We start from the raw sequence: 22798 nt of genomic DNA on the forward strand, positions 1-22798 counted from the left end.
GAGATCAATCTGAAAATGGCACAGTTGGGAAAAGAAACCAAGGCAAACAGTCAGGGCAGGCAGGAACAAGGTAGAGAACGAGATAGTGCTGATAAGTTAAACTGCATTTCTTTCAATGCAAGGGGCCTAACAGGGAAGGCTGATGGATTCAGGACATGCTTAGGAACATGGAACTGGGATATCATAACAATTATAGAGCCGCAGCTCAGTGATGGACAAGACTGGCAGCTAAATGTTCCAGGATGCAGATGCTAGAGGAAGGATAGAAAGGGGGGCAAGAGAGAAGAGAGAGTGGTGTTTTTGATAAGGGATAACATTATTGCTGTACTGAGGGAGGATATTCCTGGGAATACATCCAGTGAAGTTATTTGGGTGGAACTAAGAAATAAGAAAAGGATGATCACCTTATTAGGATTATATTATGGACTCCACCCCCACCCTGGCCTGATGGTCAGGAGAAAATTGGGGAACAAATTTCTATGGAGATCTCAGTTATCTGTAAGAATAATAGGGTAATTATAGTAAGGGATTTTAAATTTCTAAACATAGACTGGCACTGCCATAGTGTTAAGGGTTTTGTTAAGTTTGTCCAAGAAAATTTTCTGATTCCGTATGTGGATGAACCTACTAGAGAAGGTGCAAAACCTGACCTACTTTTGGGAAATAAGGCAGGGCCGGTGACTGAGGAGTCAGTGGGGGAGCACTTTGGAGCCAGCAACCAGAATTCTATTAGATTTTAAATAGTGATGGAAAAGGATAGACTGGATCTAAAAGTTGATGTTCTAAATTGGAGGAAGGCTAATTTTGGCAATATTAGGCAAGAACTTTCAAAAGTTGATTAGTGGCAGATGTTCGCATTTAAAGGGAAGATGGGAAGTCTTCAAAAATGAAATAACTAGAGTCAAGAAACAGTATATTCCTGTTAGGGTGAAAGGAAAGGCTGCAGGTATAGGGAATGCTGGACGACTAAGGAAATTGAGGCTTTGGTTGACAAAAGGAAGGAAGCACATGTCAGGTTTAGACAGCAGAGATCGAGTGAATCATTACAAAATTATAAAGGCAGGAGGAGTATACTAAAGGGGGAAAATCGGGAGGGCAAAAAGGGGACAGTAGATAGCTTTGGCAAATAGGGTTAAGGACAATCCAGGGAAATTCTAGAATACATTGAGGAAAAAAGGGTAACTAGGAAGAGAATAGGCCCCCTCAAAGATCAGCAAGGCAGCCTACGTATGGAACTGCAGGAGATGGGAGAGATACTAAACAAGTATTTTGTATCAGTGTTTACTGTGGAGAAGGACATGGAAGATACAGAATGTGGGGAAATAGATGGTGACATCTTGAAAATGTCCATATTAAAGAGGAGGTGCTGGATGTCTTAAAGTGCATACGAGTGAATAAATCCCCGGGACCTGATCAGGTGTACCCTAGAACTCTGTGGGAGGCTAGGGAAGTGATTGCTGGGCCAGTTGCTGAGATATTTGTACCATTGATAGTCACACGTCAGGTGCCAGAAGACTGGAGGTTTGCTAACTTAGTGCTACCATTTAAGAAAGGCGGTAAAGAAAAGCCAGAGAACTATAGACCAGTGAGTCTGACATCAGTGTTGGGCAAGTAGTTGGAGGGGATCCTGAGGGACAGGATTTACGTGTATTTGGAAAGGCAAGGACTGATTAGGGACAGTCAACATGGCTTTGTGCATGGGAAATCATGTCTCACGAACTTGATTGAGTTTTTTGAAGAAGTAACAAAGAGGATTAATGAGGGCAAAGCAGTGGACATGATCTATCTGGACTTCAGGAAGGTATTCAACAAGGTTCCTCTTGGTAGACTAGTTAGCAAGGTCAGATTTCATGGAATGCAGTGAAAACTAGCCATTTGGATACAGAACTGGCTTGAAGGTAGAAAATAGAAGATGGTGGTGGAGAGTTGTCTTTCAGACTGGAGGCCTGTGACCAGTGGAGTGCCACAAGGATCAGTACTGGGTCCACTGCTTTTCATCATTTATGTAAATGATTTGGATGTGAGCATAAGAGGTATAGTTAGAATGTTTGCACATGACACCAAAATCGGAGGTGTAGTGGATAGCAAAGAAAGTTATCTCAGAGTACAACAGGATCTTGATCAGATGGGCCAATGGGCTGAGGAGTGGCAGATGGAGTTTAATTTAGATAAATGGGAGGTGCTGCATTTTTGAAAGGCAAATCAGAGCAGGAGTTATACACATAATAGTCAGATCCTGGGGAGTGTTGCTGAACAAAGAAACCTTGGAGTGCAAGTTCATAGTTCCTTGAAAGTAGAATCGTAGGTAGATAGGATAGTGAAGGCGGCATTTGGTATGCTTTCCTTTATTGGTCAGAGCATTGAGTATAGGAGTTGGGAGCTCATGTTGCAGCTGTACGGGACATTGATTAGGCCACTTTTGGAATATTGTGTACAATTCTGGTCTCCCTCCTATCAGAAGAATGTTGTGAAACTTAAAGGGTTCAGAAAAGATTTACAGGAATGTTGCCAGAATTGGAGGATTTGAGCTACAGGGAGAGGCTGATTAGGTTGGGGCTGTTTTCCCAGGAGCGTCGATTGCTGAGGGGTAACCTTACAGAGGTTTATAAAATCATGAAGGGCATGGATATGGTAAATAGACAAGATCTTTTTCCTGGTGTGAGACAGTCTAGAACTAGGGGGCGTAGGATTAGGGTGACAGTGGAAAATTTCAAAAGGGACCTAAGGGGTAACGTTTTCTCACAGAGAGTGGTGCGTGGATGAAATGAGCTGCCAGAGGAAGTAATGGAAGCTGGTACAATTACAACATTTAAAAGGCATCTGGATGGGCATATGAATTGGAAGTATTTCGAGTAATATGGACCAAATGCTGGCAAAAGGGATGAGATGAGGTTATGATATCTGGTCGGCATAGACGAGTTGGACCAAATGGTCTGTTTCCATGCTGCACATCTCTACAACTCTTGAACTCTAAGTGAGCATTGTCCAGTAGAAATTGAGTCTAGGGGATCAGTAATGGAAAATAAGGAGATGGCAAATGAGTTGAAGAAATATTTGCATGTGTCTTTAATATAGAGGAAATAAGTATCACCTTAGAGCCAGCTGAAAAATAGAAATGGAAGGGAGAGAGGAAATCAAGAAAATTACAATCACCAGGGAAGTTGTACTGAGTAAACTGTTGGAGCTGCAAGCTGACAAGTCCCTCGGCCCTGATGGAATTCATAAGAAAGTGGCTTAAAAGAAGTGAACAGTTGATTACCTCAGTTGGCAGGATGGCTGGTTTGTGATGTAGACTGATGCCAATAGTGTGGGTTCAGTTCCCATATTGGCTGAGGTCACCAATGAAGACCATCCAAAATAGGGACAGGCATAGGCAGTTAGGCCCTTGAGCCTGATTCTCCACTCAGTAGGATCATGGCTGATTCAACATTCCTCATATCCACTTACCTGCGTTGCCCTTGTCATCTGTGATTCCCCGAATGATCAAGTATCTATCTATCACAACCTTAAATGTACACAAGGACTCTGCCCCCCACAGCTCTGTGCAGCAAGGCATTTCAACCCTCTGAGAGAATAAATTCGTCCTCATCACAGTCTCAAATTAGTTCCACTTTATTCTGAGATTTTGCTGTCTGGTCCTAGACTCTCCCATGTGGGGAAGAGTCCTCTCAGTATTTACCTTGTTGAGTCCCTTAAGAATCCTATATGTTTCAGTGAGATCATCTCTCATTTATCTGAACTCCAGTGAGTAAAGTCCCAACCTGTTTAACCTTTGTTCTTCAGCCAATCCCTCTATATTGGGGATCATTCTCTTGAACATTCTCCGAACTGCCTCCAATGAAATAATACCTTTTCTTAAAGGGACCAAAACTGCTAACAGTACTCCAGATGTGGTCTCACCAGCACCTTGTACAAATGCAGTAAGTATCCCCTACTCCAATCCCCTGGAAATAAAGGCCAACTTTCCATTAGCCTTCCTGATTACCAGCTGCAACTGTTAGCTTTCTGGGTTTCATATCCCCAAGTCCCTTCATGTTGCAGCTTTCTGCAGTTTTTCTCAGTTTAAGAAATACTGTTCTTTTGGGCAGCACGGTGGCACAGTGGTTAGCACTGCTGCCTCACAGCGCCAGAGAGCCAGGTCAATTCACGCTTCAGGCAACTGTCTGTGTGGAGTTTGCACATTCTGCGAGGGTTTCCTCCGGGTGCTCCGGTTTCCTCCCACAGTCCAAAAATGTGCAGATTAGGTGAATTGGCCATGCTAAATTGCCCGTAGTGTTAGGTGAAGGGGTAAATGTAATGGGTCTGGATGCGTTGCTCTTCAGAGGGTCAGTGTGGACTTATAGGGCCGAAGGGCCTGTTTCTACACTGTAAGTAATCTTATCTAATCTAATGTTCTCCCTGCCAAAATGAACAAGTTCTCATTTCCCCGCATTATACTCCATTGGCCAATTTTTTAACCACTTATTTAAACTATCAAGATCTTTCTGCATCCCTCCCACAACCTGTCTTTCCCCTGTTTTTATGTCATCTGCAAATTTGGCTGCAGTACATTCACTTCCTTCCTGCAAGTCATTAATATATAAAGTAATAACTAGCACTGATCCTTGTGGAACCCCATTAGTCATAAGTCACCAACCTGAAAAAACTCCTCATCCCTACTCACTGGTACCTGCCCATTAGCCAATGCTCGATTCCTGAAGAAGGGCTTATGCCCGAAACGTCGATTCTCCTGATCCTCGGATGCTGCCTGGCCTGCTGTGTTTTTCCAGCACCACACTTTTCAACTCTGGTACTCCAGCATCTGCAGTCCTCACTTTCTCCTAATGCTCTATCAATGCCAATATACTCCCTCCAACACTGTGGGCTCCTATCTTACTGTATCACTAAACCTTCGTGAGATACATTGTCAAGTGCCTTCTGGAAATCTAAATTCAATAAATCTTTTGGTTCCCATCTATCCATTCTGGTCAAGACTTCCTCAAAAGTTTTAATTACATTAGACAGATGTGATTTCCCTTTTCATGAAGCCATGTTGACTCTGTTTGATTAGATAATTTTCCAAATGTTCCCTTGTTACTTCCCTTATAATTAATTCCAACACTTCTCCAACAATAGATGCTAAGCTAATCAGCCTATGGTTATCTGCTTTTTTTCCTCCCTCTCATTTTCAGCAGGGATATCACATTGGCATTTTTCCAATTCCCCCGGTTCATCCCAAGAATCCAAGGATTTTTGGAAAATTACCTTTAATGCATCTACTATCTCTTTAGCTACCTCCTTTGGAATGGGGAGGTGCAAGCCTTCAGGGCCAGAGATCCTATCTGCTTTTACTCTGATTAGTTTATCTAAATATTACTTCTCAAGTGATGGCAGTTATTTCCTCCTCCACATTAATGGGATGTTCAAAGTATTTTCTACTGTAATGACTGATGCAAATATCTGTTTATCTTCTCTGTAATTGCATTGTTCCCCATAACCACCACCCTTTCACTTTTTAGGTAGCCTATGTACACTTTGACCTCTCTCTTTCTTTTTGTATATTTAAAGAAGCCCTTCCTGTCAGTTTTCATATTTCTCATTAGTTTGTCTTCACAGACTATTTTCTGTATCGCTATTATCTTTTTAGTTCCTCCTTTACTAGATTCTGAACTTATTGCAGACTTTGGGGCTATCACTGATTTTTGCTTCTATAAATGCTTTTTCCTTCAACTTACCATTCTTCTTAACTCCCTTGGTTAGCCATGGCTTGTTTATCCCTATCTTAGGATCTTTTGCTCTCACTGGGATGAAGTTTTGCTGAGTGTCATGAAGTACCTCCTTAAGTGTCTGCCATTGCTTGCTTACTGTCCTTCCTGCCAATCTATCCACATAGTCCACATTAGCTAACCCTAGCATCATTTCATTTCAGTTCCCTTTATTTAAGTTAAACATAATTGTTTCTGACCCAAGTTTCTTATACTCAAGCTGAATATTGAGTTCAATCATATTATGAGCACTCCTTCCTAGGAAATCCTTTACTCAGAAGTCATTTATTAAACCTGCCTCATTACCTATTCCCAGATCTAAGACAGCCTGCACCCTGGTCAGCTCTAGGAAAGGATCCTTAATTAACTCTATAAATTTATTGTTGGAGGTGCTCTTTTCAATTTAATGAATCCAATCAATATGAAGATTAAAGTCAACAATAATTATTGCCCTTTTTTAATACATGCTTCTATTATTTGCTGATTTATAGCCTTTCCTACCGAGTGGCTACTCGTTGGAGTCTGTAATGTCTTCGTTCCCTTGCATTTTTTTTACCTCTTCCCAAATAATCCCCACATCATCTGAGCCTAGATTATCTCTCACAGTTGTCCACATTCCATCTATTATTAACAATTCTATAGAACATAGAACATAACAGTGCAGTACAGGCCCTTCAGCCTTCGATGTTGCACCGACCTGACGCCCATCTAACCTAGACCATTCCATTTTCATCCATATGTTTATCCAATGACCATTTATATGTCCTTAAAGTTGGCAAGTCTACTACTATTTCAGGCAGACCATTCTACACCCCTACTACTCTGAGTAAAGAAACTACCTCTACCAATAAAAGCTAACACACTGTATGCCTTCTTAACAAAACTATCAACCGGGATGGTAACTTTCAGGGATCTACATACATGGACACCAAGATCTCTCTGTTCATCTGCACTGCCAAGAATCTTACCATTAGTCCAGTACCCTTTCTTCCTGTTACTCCTTCCAAAGTGAATCACCTCACACTTTTCTGCATTAAACTCCATTTGCCACCTCTCAGCACAGCTCTGCAGCTTATCTATGTCCCTCTGTAACCTGCAACATCCTTCAGCACTGTGCACAATTCTACACCACCACCACTTCCAACCCTCCAGTCTTTCTGAAGGTCAAATATCTCCGAATGTTTTGTGCCTAGTTCTGATCTCCTTGTAACCACATTTCCATAATGGCTATGAGATCATATCTATTTACCTGCGCTATTGGTTCACCTACATTAACCCGAACGCTTCGTCCATTAAGATACAAAGCTTTTAAATTTGTTTCTATTTTCAAATTTTCTGACACTTTTACAGTTCTTATTATAATATGACATTGGAGAAAGTGAGGTCTGCAGATGCTGGAGATCAGAGCTGAAAAATGTGTTGCTGGAAAAGCGCAGCAGGTCAGGCAGCATCCAAGGAGCAGGAGAATTGACGCTTCGGGCATAAGCCCTTCTTCAGGAAGCGCTTTTCCAGCAACACATTTTCCAGCTCTGTAATATGACATTCACAATTACTGTCTGTGCGTTTTATTTTCTGGTACCAATCAGGATGGTCAGGAAGGAGAGATCATACCCAGAGTGAGACGCAGCCCGAGGGAGAATATAGTTTGGTGAATTACGAGGCAGCTTGAGAATTCAGTGCAGATGGGAAGAAGTGTTTTTTACTCATAGTTTTTATGTTTTTTTAGTCTGGGATAAATTGAAGCCCAGAATAAGGGGCTCAGCACAAAACAAAGAGTGAAATCACAGGGAAAGCTTAAGTTCATTGGTTGGTAATGGCTGCTAATTTGGCTATCTCTTACAGGTTACTTGCACATTGAAAGTAAATAGGGGTAAGAACTTACAGATTATACACAAAAAGACGAGTAGGAAACTTTTCTAAATCAAATTAAAAATAAGTAAATAAATTAGGAATGCTGGGCCAGGCAATGCGTTGTAATTGTATGACATGGGAACTGTTGGACCCTACTGTGGCTCATAGTGACCACATCTTTAGCAAGTGAAGGTTACTTGAGGAACTCTGGTTTCAGTGGTGATGAGCTTCAAACACCGCAGTACATCAGGAAGGGGGAGACTGACCTGGACGCTGTGTTTCAGGAGGCAGTCACATGCATTCTTGTGTCTCCTCTCTGAAACCCTTCATCTCCTTATCAATTGAGAACCTAACCATTTTAAAAACACTGAAAGACTTGGCCTCCACAGCCCTCTGCAGCAATGGGTTCCACAAGATCATCTGAAGAAATTCCTCTTCCTCTCAGTTCTAAGGGTCATTCTTTCACTCTTGGGTCTCAGTCTCTCCCACTAGTGGAATCATCTTCACCATATCCACTCTATTCAGGCCATTCAGTATTCTGTAACTTCCGATGAGATTCCCACCTGATCCTTCTAAACTCCATTTAGTAGAGAACCAGAATCCTGAACTGTTCCTGACGTGACAAGCCATTCATCCTCGGGATAATTTCCCATTTAATGCCATTTTTGTTTCAGCAGCATCGACTTGGAGGTTGACAGGAAGGTGAATCATTGAATTAAAAACTTACCTTGAGCGTCAGGGCCTCCGGGGGGGCTGATGGGAAGGTTAATGCTTTAAATACTTACCTTGTCAATAGATGGAGTGCATGCTGAGCAGCATCGGACACAGGGCTGCTGAGCAAGTGAAGTAATATATTATGGGTGCTTGCATTACCCAAAACACTACTTAGGTAATGTCTCCCACCCAAACTCCTTCTCTAACCAAGGAAAAAGGTTCTGTGCACCGGATTGGCAAGGTAACTAGTTTTTTTTATTCTTTATTTTTCTACAATCTCTTTGGGAATTTAGAATAGTGGGAATGGAGGTTAGGGCAGTTGAATGTTCCTCTTGCAGAATGTGGGAGGTAACGGTCACCACTAGTGTCCCTGCTGACTACATCTGTGGGAAGTGCACCCAACTCCAGCTTCTCGAAAACCGCGTTAGAGAACTAGAACTGGATCTGGATGAACTTTGGATCATTCGGGAGGTGGAGGGGGTTATTGAGAGAAATTACAGCAAGTTAGTCACACCTCAGGTGCAAGAAAAGAGGCAGATGGGGGTTACACTCAAGGGACGGAAAGGGAACCAGCAGGCAGTGCAGGGAACCCCTGTGGCCGTTCCCCTCATTAACAAGTAGACCATATTGGATACTATTGGGGAGAATGACTTACCCGGAGTAAGCCATGGGGTACAGGTGTCTGGCACAGAGTCTGTCCCTGTTGCTCAGAAGGGAAGGGGGAATGGAGCAAAACATTAGGCATTGGGGACACCATAGTTAGAGGGACAGATGGAAGGTTCTGCAGGAATGAGAAAAGGTTGGTGTGCTGCCTCCCAGGTGCTAGGGTTCGTGATGTCCAGGAGGAGCAGCCCCAAGTTATGTTCCACATGGGCACTAACGACATAGGGAGGAAAAGAGATGGGGATTTGAGGCAGAAATTCAGGGAGCTAGGGTGGAAGATTAGAGCTAGAACGAACAGCAGTTGTTATCTCTGGTTTGTTGTCCATGCCACATGCTGGTGAGGTCAGGAATAGGGATACAGAGGAACTGAACACATGGTTACAGAGACGGTGCAGGAGGGAGGGTTTTGATTACCTGGATAATTGGGGCTCATTCTGAGGTAGGTGGGACCTCTACAAACAGGATGGTCTACACCTGAACCAGAGGGATACCAATATCCTTGGGAGAAAAATGTGCTTATGCTCCTTAAACTAAGGGTTTTAACAATTCAGCTTCTGGGATGGGAACCTAAATTATAGTTCCAGTTTCCAGGAGGTTGAGAATAGTGAGGTCAGAAATGAGGTTTCAAGGTCACAAGAGTTGACTGGCAAGCAGGAAGGTTGTTTGGTTTGTGTCTACTTCAATGCCAGGAGAATCCAGAATAAGGTGGGTCAATTTGCAGCATGGGTTGGTACCTGGGACTTCGATGTCATGGCCATTTCAGAGACATGGATAGAGCATGGACAGGAATGGTTGTTGCTGGTTCTGGGATTTTGATATTTCAGTAAGAACAGAGAAGATGGTAAAAGAGGGGGTGGTGTCACATTGTTAGCAAGGACAGTATTACGGTGGCAGAAAGGACATTTGAGGACTGTCTACTAAGGTAGTATGGGCTGAGATTAGAAACAGGAAAGGAGAGGTCGCCCTGTTGGGAGTTTTCTATAGGCCTCCGAATAGTTCCAGAGATGTAGAGGAAAGGATAGCAAAGCTAATTCTGGATAGGCACAAGAGGAACAGGGTAGTTGTTATGGGGGACTTTAACTTTCCAAACATTGACTGGAACTACTGTAATTCGAGTACATGAGATGGGTCAGTTTTTGTCTAATGTGTGCAGGAGGGTTTTCTGACACAGTATGTAGACAAGCCAACAAGGAGTAAGGCCACACTGGATTTGTTACTGGGTAATGGACCTGTCCAGGTGTTAGATTTGGAGGTAGGTGAGCACTTTGGTGAGAGTGATGGGGAAGGAAACTGCAGGGGATGGACACACTTGAAATGTGAGCTTATTCAAGGAACAGCTACTGCGTGTCCTTGGTAAGTATGTACCTGTCAGGCAGGGAGGAAATGGTCGAGCGGGGGAAGCCATGGTTTACAAAAGAAGTTGAATCTCTTGTTAAGAGGATGAAGAAGGCTTATGTTAGGATGAAATGTGATGGCTCAGTTAGGGCACTTGAGAGTTAAAAGTTGGCCTAACAAAGGAGCTAAGAAGAACCAGGAGGGGGCATGAGAAGTTGTTGGTGGATAGGATCAAGGGAAACCCCAAGGCTTTCTATAGGTATATCAGGAATAAAAGAAAGATTAGAGAAAGTTAGGGACAATCAAAGATAGGAGTGGGAAGCTGGGCCTGGAGTCCGAGAAGATAGGGGAAGCGCTAAATGAATATTTTCGTCTGTACTCACACTGGAAAAAGACAATAATGCCAGGGAGAATACTGAAATACAGACTGTTAGACTGGATAGGATTGAGGTCACAAGGATGGCTAGCATGAGGGAACATAGCTTTAAATGGAGGGGTGATAGATATAGGACAGATGTCAGAGGTAGTTTCTTTATTCAGAGAGTAGGTAGAGACATGGAATGGCCTGCCTGCAACAGTAGTAGACTCATCACTTTAAGGGCATTTAAATGGTCATTGGATAAATATATGGATGAAAATGGAATAGAGCAGGATAGATAGGCTTCAGATTGGATCCACAGGTCGGCGCAAATCGAGGGCCAAAGGCTACACTGTAACGTTCTATATTCTATGATTCTTGTCAACCTCCTCTGAAGCCCCCCCAATACCAGCACATCCTTCCTTAAGCACTGAGCCCAAACATTCTCACACTATTCCAAATGCAGTCTGACCAGAGTTTTTTACAGCCTGAGCAGTACATCTCAGACAGTAGAGAAGACATGTGAGAAAGGTACTCTTATAACAATCAGGGAGGCTTCAATGAGTAGGTGGTCTGGGAATGTCAGGTTGGTCACAAATCCCAAGCAAAAGAATCTATGGAATGTTTATGACATGGTTTTGTGGAGCAGCTAACGGTAGAGCCCACTTAAGAACAGGAAATTCTGCAGCTGGTGATGTATCATAATGCAGACTTGATTAGGGAGCTTAAAGTGAAGAAACCCCTAGAGGCCAGTAACCATAATATTATAGAACTCACCCTGCAGTTTGAGAGGGAAAAACTGGATTCAGATATAACAGTGCTACGGTTGAGTAATGTTTAGGGAGGAGCTGGCCAGAATTGTTTGGAAGGAGGCCCTAGGAGGGAAGACATTGGAGCAGCTTTGGTTGGATTTCTGGGGGTAATTCGGCAGGCACAGCAGAAACTCATCCCAAGGAAGAAGAAATGTAAGAAGGAGAGGAGGGTGCAAACATGGAGGACTAGGGAAAGTCAGGGACAGCATAAATGCCCAGTACTAGTGCCAATCACCCATGAATTCAAACTCATTCCTCCCACACCAAACTTTGAGCCATGCGTTTACCTCTTTAATCTTGTTGACTCTGTGCCAATACACTTGTTGCTCAGGTAGTAATCGAAGATTATTACCTTTTTGGCTCAGTTTCTTAATATAGACCCTAACTGCTCACATTCCTTCAAGTTAAATTCACCACCATTCGTCTCTCTCGAATGAGAGAGCAACCCAATAGGGTCATGATGACTTTACCTTTACTTGTTGTAATTTACCAAAATTTCCTAGGGTCAGGAGAAGTTCCATTAGACTGGAAAAAAGTGAATGCGATTCAATAGACGAAAGTAGGAAAGGCATAATTCAGTGATGCAGGCACTGGTGTCCAACAAGGAGGAGCAAGCAGCAAGCTGACGACACTCTGATTTCCATTTTGAAATTTGTTGGTATCGAGCTTGCTTGGTGCATTTGGTAAGATGGAAGCTCAACAGTAGTGAGGTGAGTTGGGTGTTAACAAGGTTTTTAACAAACATTAATTTCTTATAATTAGCAACATGCTACTGCACAGCAAAAAACTCACCACAAGCAAATGCATTACAGGTGACACGAAGGGCTCCTGTGGTGCAGTGGTACTGTCCCTACATTTGAGACAGGAGGCCTGAGTTCCAGTCCTGCCTACTCCAGAGGTATGTCAGAACAAGCTGAATAAAAATATCTAAAAGACAGTGTGAGAAGCTCCTGACATTCAAATGCCAGATTTCTCATTCAATCCTACCACAAATCTTGCTGTAGTCCACATCACTCAGACCCCGACATAATTCCACCCCAAGTTTTTTTTTCTGGGGGCAGATAAAAAGGAGCTTGTTTTAGGAACTGTCTTTCATTATCTCTTTTTTCATATTCAAAAGCAAACAGGTTGTTTAGACAGCCAGTTCCGACCTGTTCCTCTCCTCCCTCCTGCTCCTGGAAATATGGCCTAATATATGCCAGCAGATGGCTATTGTATATTGGCTGTGTGCCATAATTTACTATTCCCACAATTCCCACTATTTCCACAGTTTTTGTCAGAATGTACCATCCCTAAACACTCACATGGACATTATTTCTCAAGAAAAAGGAATCAATTGGTCCATTTGTTACATTTAAGAAGATTATCAGTTTATGTGCTTTGCAATTAAAGGTAATATCTCCAACTCACACTTTGAACTTCCACTGTTTTCTTTAAAAGAAGTATCCAGAAACAATGACCCACCAACATAATCTATTAATTTAAAATAAACTGAATAACAGCAAGTTTACATGATTGGTAATTGATTAAGTGAAGAAAATAATTACAATGAACAACAGGCAAACTCTGCAGCCGAACTGGTATTATTATATCATCATTGTTAGGCTGAATCATTTATTTTCTTTGCATTGCTAAATATTCAGATTTCTCTGAGGTATGCACAACAGGGCTGGGTGTTGCTAACAATTAAAATCATAAAGCACCCAGCATGTTTTAAAAGTGCCAGAATAGAGCAAAATATTGGATCCAATGCCCAATATTTTATCAGGCAGTATACTTTAAACCTGAAAAAACACTGAAATCCAGGAGATGGCAATAATGATAACTTGGTAAAGCTTTCACTCATTCACTACAATGCCTGCATCCAAACAGATGGCAGCATCACCAATTTCAAACAGTTGCACATCTTCCAAATACAAATAATAATAACTTTAATGAGTTTTGAGTCCAACAAACCTGTGGAAATTCCTGAAATGCACCCATTGTTTCCTGATTTCGGTCAGAGGATCCTGCAAGGACAATTAAAGGCCTGAAAGAAAGAGCATTGTTTTTTATTCAACGGTTTTTCATACAGTGGACTTCATTCTTTGACAATTATAATGTTCTCGAAATTTGATATTTAACAACCTTAGAGCACTCAGCAGCAATACATCAATCATATCAACTTCACATGTAATTTCTTCAAATTAAAATACCATTATACAAAACTTGGTGTAGCTGAAGCCTGATACAACAAATATGCAGCAGGCAATGAGAACAAGTGGTCTTAAGCTAAATTATTGAGCCACGACATTACTGCACCAATGTGAAAATGTCACATTCATTACTCAACAAAAACCTATTATCTTTAGTGCCTTACAAAATATGCAACTTTAATTGGAATGTTGAATTTCTTCTGTCTATAATGTTAACTGAACTGCAACATTCACACTCTATAAAAAATGCAAGAAATATCAAGTAGGTCTTTCAATATTGCAAAAAGTAAAAAGCAATGTCTTCCCAGGTATAGGCATTATTTCCAAGGAAAAGTAATGCCAAAGGCATGAACCCATATTTTGTTAGCAATTTGGTGATTGAATTGTACTGAGAAAAATCTAACCTGGTGAAAGCAATCTACTTTAAAAAGATGCAGTGTTTTGGGAGGCACAGCAGACCAAGCTACACATTTCAAATTATTCAATGAGATGTAATGTCAGTGGACATACTTGCCAAACAAAAAAATCAATGTATACTATTTAACTTGCTTTAAAATAACTATCCAAAAGAGACTCATATTTCATCTAGTTCTGGATCAGTGGTGCTGGAAGAGCACAGCAGTTCAGGCAGCATCCAAAGTGCAGCGAAATCAATGTTTCGGGCAAAAGCCCTTCATCAGGAATAAAGGCAGTGAGCCTGAAGCGTGGAGAGATAAGCTAGGGGAGGGTGGGGGTGGGGAGAAAGTAGCATAGAGTACAATGGGTGAGTGGGGGAGGGGATGACGGTGATAGGTCAGGGAGGAGAGGGTGGAGTGGATAGGTGGAAAAGGAGATAGGCAGGTAGGACAAGTCCAGACAAGTCATGGGGACAGTGCTGAGCTGGAAGTTTGGAACTAGGATGAGGTGGGGGAAGGGGAAATGAGGAAACTGTTGAAGTCCACATTGATGCCCTGGGGTTGAAGTGTTCCGAGGCGGAAGATGAGGCGTTCTTCCTCCAGGCGTCTGGTGGTGAGGGAGCAGCGGTGAAGGAGGCCCAGGACCTCCATGTCCTCGACAGAGTGTGAGGGGGAGTTGAAATGTTGGAGCATGGGGCGGTGTGGTTGATTGGTGTGGGTGTCCCGGAGATGTTCCCTAAAGCACTCTGCTAGGAGGAGTTCGGTCTCCCCAATGTAGAGGAGACCGCACTGGGGGCAACGGATTCACCTAGCTGCCCAGTGCAGGTTTCTTTTAAAAGCAAATTTATTGAATTCTGTCATATTTAATTGTATAAGGTACAGTGATACACATGATTTTGTAATGATGTTGTCAGCAAACGTTTTCCTGTATATCCTCATTTGTTATTGAAACGGACAGCAAACCCTGCGGCCAGAGTTCTCCGCTGGAGACAGGAAATGGGGAAGTAGACAGGAACCCACCTCCATCAGGAAGGCAGAATTGGATGTGACTGTTAGGGATATGGGTCTGAGGGGTATGGGTCTGAATTGTCTTCAGGACAGCTTTGCTGCCCAGTTATGCAGACAGGAAGTTGGAAACAGGGACTGCGGGGCCACAGAGCGGGCAGTAACAAAGATATCACATGCCTATCATTTTCAACCCTGATCAAAAGGGTGGCATGCCTATAAGTGAAAGGCATAAAATGTTGGTGACCTTCCATCAAGATGGGGAAAAGTTAGAGATTTTGAGGAAGAGATGGCTGGAACGCAGACAAAATGAAAGTCTGTGACAGGGAGGAAGATCACAGAGAGCGAGTTAGACCTTCAGGGCAAGCTGGAATGGTGATGCAGCAGGAAAAAAAAGGAACAAAAGACCTGCCTTGAGATGTTGAAGGAGCGAGAGAAAAGCCAAACAAAGAAAAGGGGAAATGGAGTAGTAATTATCATCTGCAATTGTTCTGGCAGGCTGCAAACTGCCTAATGAAGAGATCGAGGCAACCAAATGCTGGCCTTGCCAGCCATCTCCACATCTACTTGAGAAATGCAAAAGTAGACTTTTATTCTGACAATTCTTTCAAAGGATTGAATTGTTCAAGGAAAGCAAACTACACTCTATTTTCACAGCAGTGAGCAACTGAGCTTTGACATTTAAAAATCCTTATAGCCACTTTGACAGCAGGAAGTACATAAGGTAAGAGTGATATTAGGGATTTGGTTACAGGTAGGGTGCCAGGTGTAGAATGCTAGGTTACAAAGTGAAGGTGTCAGGTACCAGCTGAAAGGGTGCCATCTGGGTAGGGGTAAGATGGATAGGATGCTAAGTGAAAAGGGGGTAGGGTACCGAGTGGGTAGGGTGCAACATGGTGAGGTAGTCAGGTAAGTGGCCAGGATGTGTGGAAGGATTCGGGACCATAGGAGGGGGGAGTCAAGAAAGATAGCTGATGGGTTTGGAGGGAGTTTGGCACACAGGGATTTGGGTCCGGTTGGCCGAAAGTAAGGGCTGTCAGGTTGGGTCTGGAGGTAGAGGGGACTAGTGCCAGGGGATAGTCAAATGGTGTCTGGTCGAGTGAAGCAGGAGAAGGGAAGTGTGCTGAGCAACGAGGGATAGGGAATGAGGAAAGGGGCAGGAGAAGAGGAGAGTGTGTTGAGCTGCAAAGGACAGTGAGGGAAGGGTTAGGGGGAGGGAACAGTGTTTTGCCAGCCAGGGAAGGGGAGTAAGGTCAGGAGCAGGGGAAGAGGGGAGTGGATCCCATAGTATGGCAAGGGTTGGGAAGAGGTAGATCACATTTGAGTGATGTAAATGCTCTGCAGCGTGTGTTGATAGGGGGTTGTGTGATGTAAGTATGAATTCTGTTTAATAGCTTCTCACGAGTTGGATGAAGTATTTAATTGGAAATCACTTCCCCCACACAGCAGTGGAGGCTGAGTCGTTAAATATTTGTTAGGGCAGAGGTAGCTTGTTTCTTTATGAACAACAGAGTCAAAGGTCACCAGGCTAGACGAGAAAGTGGAGTTATGGTCATAATCAGATCAACTAAAATGCGGAGGAAGCTTGAGAAACTGAATGGCCTACCCCTGCCCATAATTCACACATACAAATGCTCCTAGAACTACATTCCTGGCCAGATTTTACATCTTTTACTTAATATTCCTTTAAGCGATTTGGTATCCTACTTTGTATTACAACACTTCTGCAAAATGTTTTAAACTGATTTAATTGTGTTTAGGGTATTTAATGATATATGTTGTGGTCATTCCAAATTTTGAAAATGGAGATTGCACAGAAACAACTTACAGTGATCATTAATAAAGGCAAGGCTTTGGCAAAAGTGCAAGGTTGGGAATGTATTGGTCAAATCTATCAGACTCAGCACAGGCAGATTCATTGACAGGGTAAATGCTGAGAGGATGTTTCCCCTCATGGGAGAGTCTGGGGCCAGAGGTCATAGTCTCAGAATAAAGAGTTGCCAATTTAAGAATGAGATAAGGATGAATTTCTGCTCTCAGAGAATGGGGATTTGGAACTCCTTGCCACAGAGGGTTATGGGGGCAAAGTCCTTATGTATATTTAAGGCTGAGATAGATAAATTTTTGATCAATAGAAGAATCAAGGTTCTGGGGAACAGGCAGGAAAGTGGACATAAAGAACAATGGATCAGCCACAAACCTATTGAATGGCAGACCAGGGTCTAGGGGCCAAACAGCCTATTCCTTTATCTTATTGTCTTATTTATAAATGGTGTTCATTGGCCTCTTGCACATTACCAACTCTTCCTTCTCATATTTGTTCACTACCCCTACCCTTTTGAAAAACATATGTTCCTGAAAATGAGACAGCACCACTTCCTGTTAACACCTGAAATAACTCCAGAGGTACCTCATCACCAAGTTACCCTTTGTTTACTTGTGGAGAGTACTTGACACCGATCCAGCTCCCTCAGAGTCCGCTCTCAGTGAACTGGATGGCTGATATTCCTGTTTATATCTGTCACCCAGAGCTCCCTGTTTGGACCAGATTCTCAACCCCAGTCAGGGAATTCCTATTCTATGAGGTCCACCTGACTGACCCTGTTACAATCACTATAACACTAACCAACATAAATAGAAGACTTCCCATATCTATTGAGGAGCTTTTACACAAAACTAAATTTTGATTAGAATACTAATACTTAACTTTTCCACCTGTAATAACTCAGGAAACCTGACTAGAAAGAAACATTGTTTATTGTTAAACAACAAGGTAGAGTCACTACTCCTGATTAGTCCCGGCCTGGGATAGACAGTCTGTCTGGGTCTGTTTTTTTAATCCAAAATCATCCTATTCAGAGATGTTATGATACACCTCTGGAGCAGGTGGGACTTGAGCTTGGGCCTCCTGTCTCAAAGATAGGGAGAGAACCCTTGTGCCACAAGAACCTGCCTGGGTCTGCTTTCTGATTTTTCCCAATCAACCTGTACAGAAATGTTATACACCGCTGCAGCAGGTGGGATTTAAACCCTGGTCCACAGGTAGGGACACTACCACTCTGCCACACGAAGGCTTCTTGGGTCTGCTTTATTTTTGTCCCCATGGCCCTTGTAGGGGTTAGCATAACACCCATCCTTCCCAAAACTGACTAGTTAACAGCTCACTATCCAGGTAGAAATGAATAGGAGACAAAGAAGGCTTCACATTCACTGCCTGATCCATATATAGCTAACTAGGACAATCCGCAATGACAACTGAAATTACACTAGGCTTTTAAATGTATCAGTTTGAATAAATATTTGCAGGTTGACTTCCTAGAATTGCAATGGTTGCAACTGTTTCTTTGGTAACAGTTCATAGAACTTACCAGCAATTCATGTTTGCATTTGCCATTCCTCCTAGTGTGTGTAAAAGACCTGGGCCAGAGACTGCAAGGCAAATGCCTGGCCTAAAATGAGGAAAAACAGTCGTGTTTAAATTGCAGGTAAATCGGTAAAAATACAATTAAAAGCTCATCGTGGCAAAGTCATGAGATTTAAAACCAGCTACATTTTGAGAGACTAACCTTCCAGTTAAATATCCCACTGCAGATGCTGCATAACAAGCCTGTTTAAACAGCAAACATGAGGTCAGTAAAACACTAATTGATTTATTTTTACACTGTTGAAAGAACAGACAGAAGGTACACAGAATATTACTTACAGCTTGCTCATTTCTCATTCCAATGTATTTAATCCCAGCAGCTTGGGCTGCCATGGCTATTTCTATCACTGGTATACCAACAATCCCAAACATATACCGAAGATTCTGCAAAGAAACATGAAAGGTGGCCTTCAGGTTATTGCCCGTTTATTTTTAGTGTGAACTCAGCAAGAAATCATCTGTTCAGATCACAGATATTAGCTTCAAAATTTTCTGGTATCTATAAGTGTGTGTTGCAAATGTGCAAGATACAGAGAATATGAACAATTCGTAATTCCAGAGGGAAAACATATGATCGTACCTTTGGTCACTTTCTAAAGTCTGAGTGGTCTTTCTTAGTAACAGCACTTGAGGCCATTGAGTTTGGGAGACGTTTACTTAAATGATAACTGAATTGCAGCTCACTATTTCTCACTACATATATCAAATGTATTTTTTTTTCTTAAATTGTTCCAACACACCTTTCAACAACTATTCTACAAAACAACAGCCATTGAGTCACAGAATCCTGACAATACAGAAAAAGGCCACTCTGCCCATTGAGACTGCACTGGCCCTTCTAAGAACATTCCACACAGACCTAGCTCCCTCACCCTATCCCCACATTTACCATGGCTAATACACCTAACCTGCACATCTTTGGAGTGTGGAAGGAAACATGGAGCACCCAGAAGAAACCCACACAGACACAGAGAGAATATGCAAACCCCACACAGACAGTGACTCAAGCCAGGAATTGAACCCAGGCACCGTGAAGCAGTAGCGCTAACCACAGAGGCACCATATGTCAGCATGCCAGTTAAAATATACACAGCTATTCATTTATTTTCATTTCCTGCCTTTTCCCCATAATCTCAAAATTTTGTCATTAAGTTGAGTGAGTTCTTTATCTAATTTCCTTTTCAAATTTCTGATGTAGATTAAGCTTTCTGATCTTTCCATGATGTGGACGTGTTGGTGTTGGACTGGGGTGGTCAAAGTAAAAAAATCACACAACAACAGGTTATAGTCCAACAGGTTTATTTGAAGCCACAAGATTTCGGAATGCTGTTCCTCCTTCAGGCAGCTAATGCCTGAGGAAGAAGCGGGGGCTCTGAAAGCTCACAGACCTGAAAGGTTAACTGTTTTCATGTCACACTGCTGTCAGGCCTGCTGAGTGTTTCCAGGAGTTTCTGTTTTATTTCAAGCATTAAACAAATGCATTGGGTGATCAGGAGAGGAGAAATTCAAGCATAAGAAGAGGTTTACGTTCAGGTGGTAACTAATACGTTGTGGCTTCCTACCCAAGGTGAAGACATTGGTGTCAATGAAATTGAATAAGTTAGTCATACAGTGGCCTATATCGGTGAAGCCTACTGATTTCAATAAAGTTTCATTTATTGCAGTGGATTGGCAGCACATGGGGTGAATACTCCTCACCTGCCCTCTCAGTGCTTCTGCTACGATCTGAGCTCCGCTGAGTTCCTCTGGCTGTAACCCACCATCTCCCTCCGGAGCTGCCATTTCCACTTGGGGCAAAGGAGCAGTCACCGGTTGCTAAAGCCAGCTCGACATCGCTGCAGGGCGGAGATTGACAAACTGCAGCACCAACCCCAGCAAAGGAAGAACCAAGTCGCTCAGGAAGAGGAGTCACTGCAGTATGAATGTGTATCCTGTTGGAAAGCTCTGTTCGTTTTGTTTCGTGGAGAATTTTCAACAACAAAGTAATATGAAAAGATGCGTGTATATTTTGAAATTCAGTCCACTGCGGCGGTTTGGCATTTGTGTGCAAAATTACATACCAATACAAGTCCCGTAAGACCTCAATGTTTCTACCTGAGCAGTCCCAGTGCATTTGGCGCAATTCGAAGCAAATATAAGTTTTTTTTTAAAATGGACCAGCAAGAATGTTCAATTTCAGTTGCTGGTCTGATTTCCTTTTAAGATCCTTAATTGGCTCCAAAAAGGAATTCCCGTAGTGTCTGGCCTGATTTTTTTTTAATTCAGAAATTCTCACACGTTCGTCTGAAGGGAGAGAAGGGAAAACGGAAATTTCTAGAAGTTAGTGAAAGAGGGGAGAGAGCAGGTAAACCAGAAACTGCAGACAAAGAACGAACTGGAAAAGGTTGGATGATATCAGTAATTGACATTGATACTATGTTTTTACAGTGAAGCTTTAATCCAGAGTGCTTCAAAGCAGCATTATAAAAGAAAATATGTTAAACTGGATGACCAAAAGCTTAGGTGAGCTTTATAAGAAGTGTCTTAAACAAGGAAGTCAAAAATCACACACCAGGTTATAGTACAACAGGCTTATTTGGAAGCATTACCTGGTGTCATGTGATTTTTAACTTTGTCCAGCCCAGTCCCATACCGGCACCTCCGCATTATTCTTATTAAATAAGGAAAGCATCTTAGAAAAGATTAGGGAGAGAATTCCAAATTTTACATAGTTAAAAATCACACAACACCAGGTTATAGTCCAACAGGTTTAATTGGAAGCACACTAGCTTTCGGAGCGACGCTCCTTCATCAGGTAATAGTGGAGGGCTCGATTGTAACACAGAATTTATAGCAAAAATTTACAGTGTGATGTAACTGAAATTATACATTGAAAAATTGATTGTCTGTTAAGCCTTTCATCTGTTAGAATACAGTGATAGTTTCACTTCTTTCATGTGTAAATCACAAAACCTTTTTAAAAAGTTGCATTCTCGGGTTAGCTGTTAACAATGGTGATAGCTAGACAATATGTTGAAAGTGTTAGCCCCCTGTGTTCTCTGTCTATGACCTGATGTTTAGATTGATTCTAATCTAAAAAGTGAGATAACAGAGTTTTACATAAATTCATGCAGTTTTTGAGCTCAGAGTTCTACATGAATGTATGCAGTTTTTGAGCAAAGTGCAATGTAACTCTGCAAGTACAAATTCACCACACAAAATATTTGTGTGCGTGTGAGTCTTTGTCTGTTTGTGTGTCTGTCTGGAGTGGGGGTTGTGAGTGTGAGAAAGTGTGTGTGTGTAATGAATGTAGAGTGTCTTAAGTCTGTGAGGGGTGTGTGTGGGTGTCTGTGTGTATATGAGAGTGTGTGTGTGTAGTACAATGGTGATCACTTGTAATGTGACATGAACTCAAGTGTTCATAGGCCAACTGAAGAGATAGCAACCAATGGTGGAGTTATTAACATCAGGAATCCTCAAAAGGTGACATTAGAGAGGCACAGATAGCTTTGAATTTTGAGAGACTGGGAGAGATTATGGAGATGGACAGAGATATAAAATCCTTGAAGGATTTCTAAGCCATGGGTAACAGTGTGTAGGTGACCTCAGGTTTACAAAGTGTAGAATATAGGCGAGCAGCCAAGAATGTGTTGGAATAAGACCATAAGACATAGGAGCAGAAATTATGCCATTCAGCCCATCGAGTGCTCTGTCCTTCAATCATGGCTGATAACTTTCTCAACCCAATTCTCCCGTTTTCTCCCCAAAATCCTTGATCCCCATGACAATCAATAACCTATGTGTCTCCGTCTTAAGTATACTCAATGATCTGGCCTCCACAGCCTTCTGTGGCAACGAATTACATAGATTCACCACTCTCTGGCTGAGAATTATATAGAATCCCTACAGTGTGGAAACAGGCAATTCGGCCTAACAAGTTCACACCGACCCTCCGAAGAATAACCCACCCAGAACCTATTACCCCTGAGTAATGCACCTAGTCTATACATTGCTAAATACTATAGGCAATTCAGCATGGGCAATTCACCTAACCTGCACATCTTTGGTCTGTGGGAGGAAACCCAGAGCACCCAGAAGAGACCCACACACATCTGGAGAATGTGCAAACTCCACACAGACAGTCACCCAAGGCGGGATTCAAATCCCGGTCCCTGATGCTGTGAGGCAGAAGTGCCAACCACTGAGCCACCATGCTCAGTGATTAGGAAGAAGTTTCTCCCTATCTCTGTTGTAATAGGTCTTACCTTTACTCTAAGGATGTGCCTTCAGGTCCTAGTCTCTCCTACCAATGGAAACATTTTC

General features: G+C 42.4%; 1 protein-coding gene across 1 annotated transcript in view; it reads right to left on the reverse strand.

Annotated features, from left to right (window-relative positions):
* The window catches only part of hacl1 (2-hydroxyacyl-CoA lyase 1), a 99343-nt gene extending 79011 nt beyond the window's left edge, over nt 1-20332 (reverse strand). Inside the window, exons 1-5 of the mRNA XM_060825507.1 lie at nt 20195-20332; nt 18776-18880; nt 18639-18679; nt 18441-18521; nt 13434-13506 (exon numbers count right to left, since the gene is read on the reverse strand). Coding sequence (XP_060681490.1) covers nt 13434-13506; nt 18441-18521; nt 18639-18679; nt 18776-18880; nt 20195-20278 — 384 coding nt within the window. The 5' untranslated portion in view covers nt 20279-20332. The remainder of the gene's footprint in view (nt 1-13433; nt 13507-18440; nt 18522-18638; nt 18680-18775; nt 18881-20194) is intronic.
* Nucleotides 20333-22798: the final 2466 nt, after the last annotated feature.

Source organism: Hemiscyllium ocellatum, chromosome 5 (assembly GCF_020745735.1).
Source record: "Hemiscyllium ocellatum isolate sHemOce1 chromosome 5, sHemOce1.pat.X.cur, whole genome shotgun sequence".
Classification (NCBI taxonomy): domain Eukaryota; kingdom Metazoa; phylum Chordata; class Chondrichthyes; order Orectolobiformes; family Hemiscylliidae; genus Hemiscyllium; species Hemiscyllium ocellatum.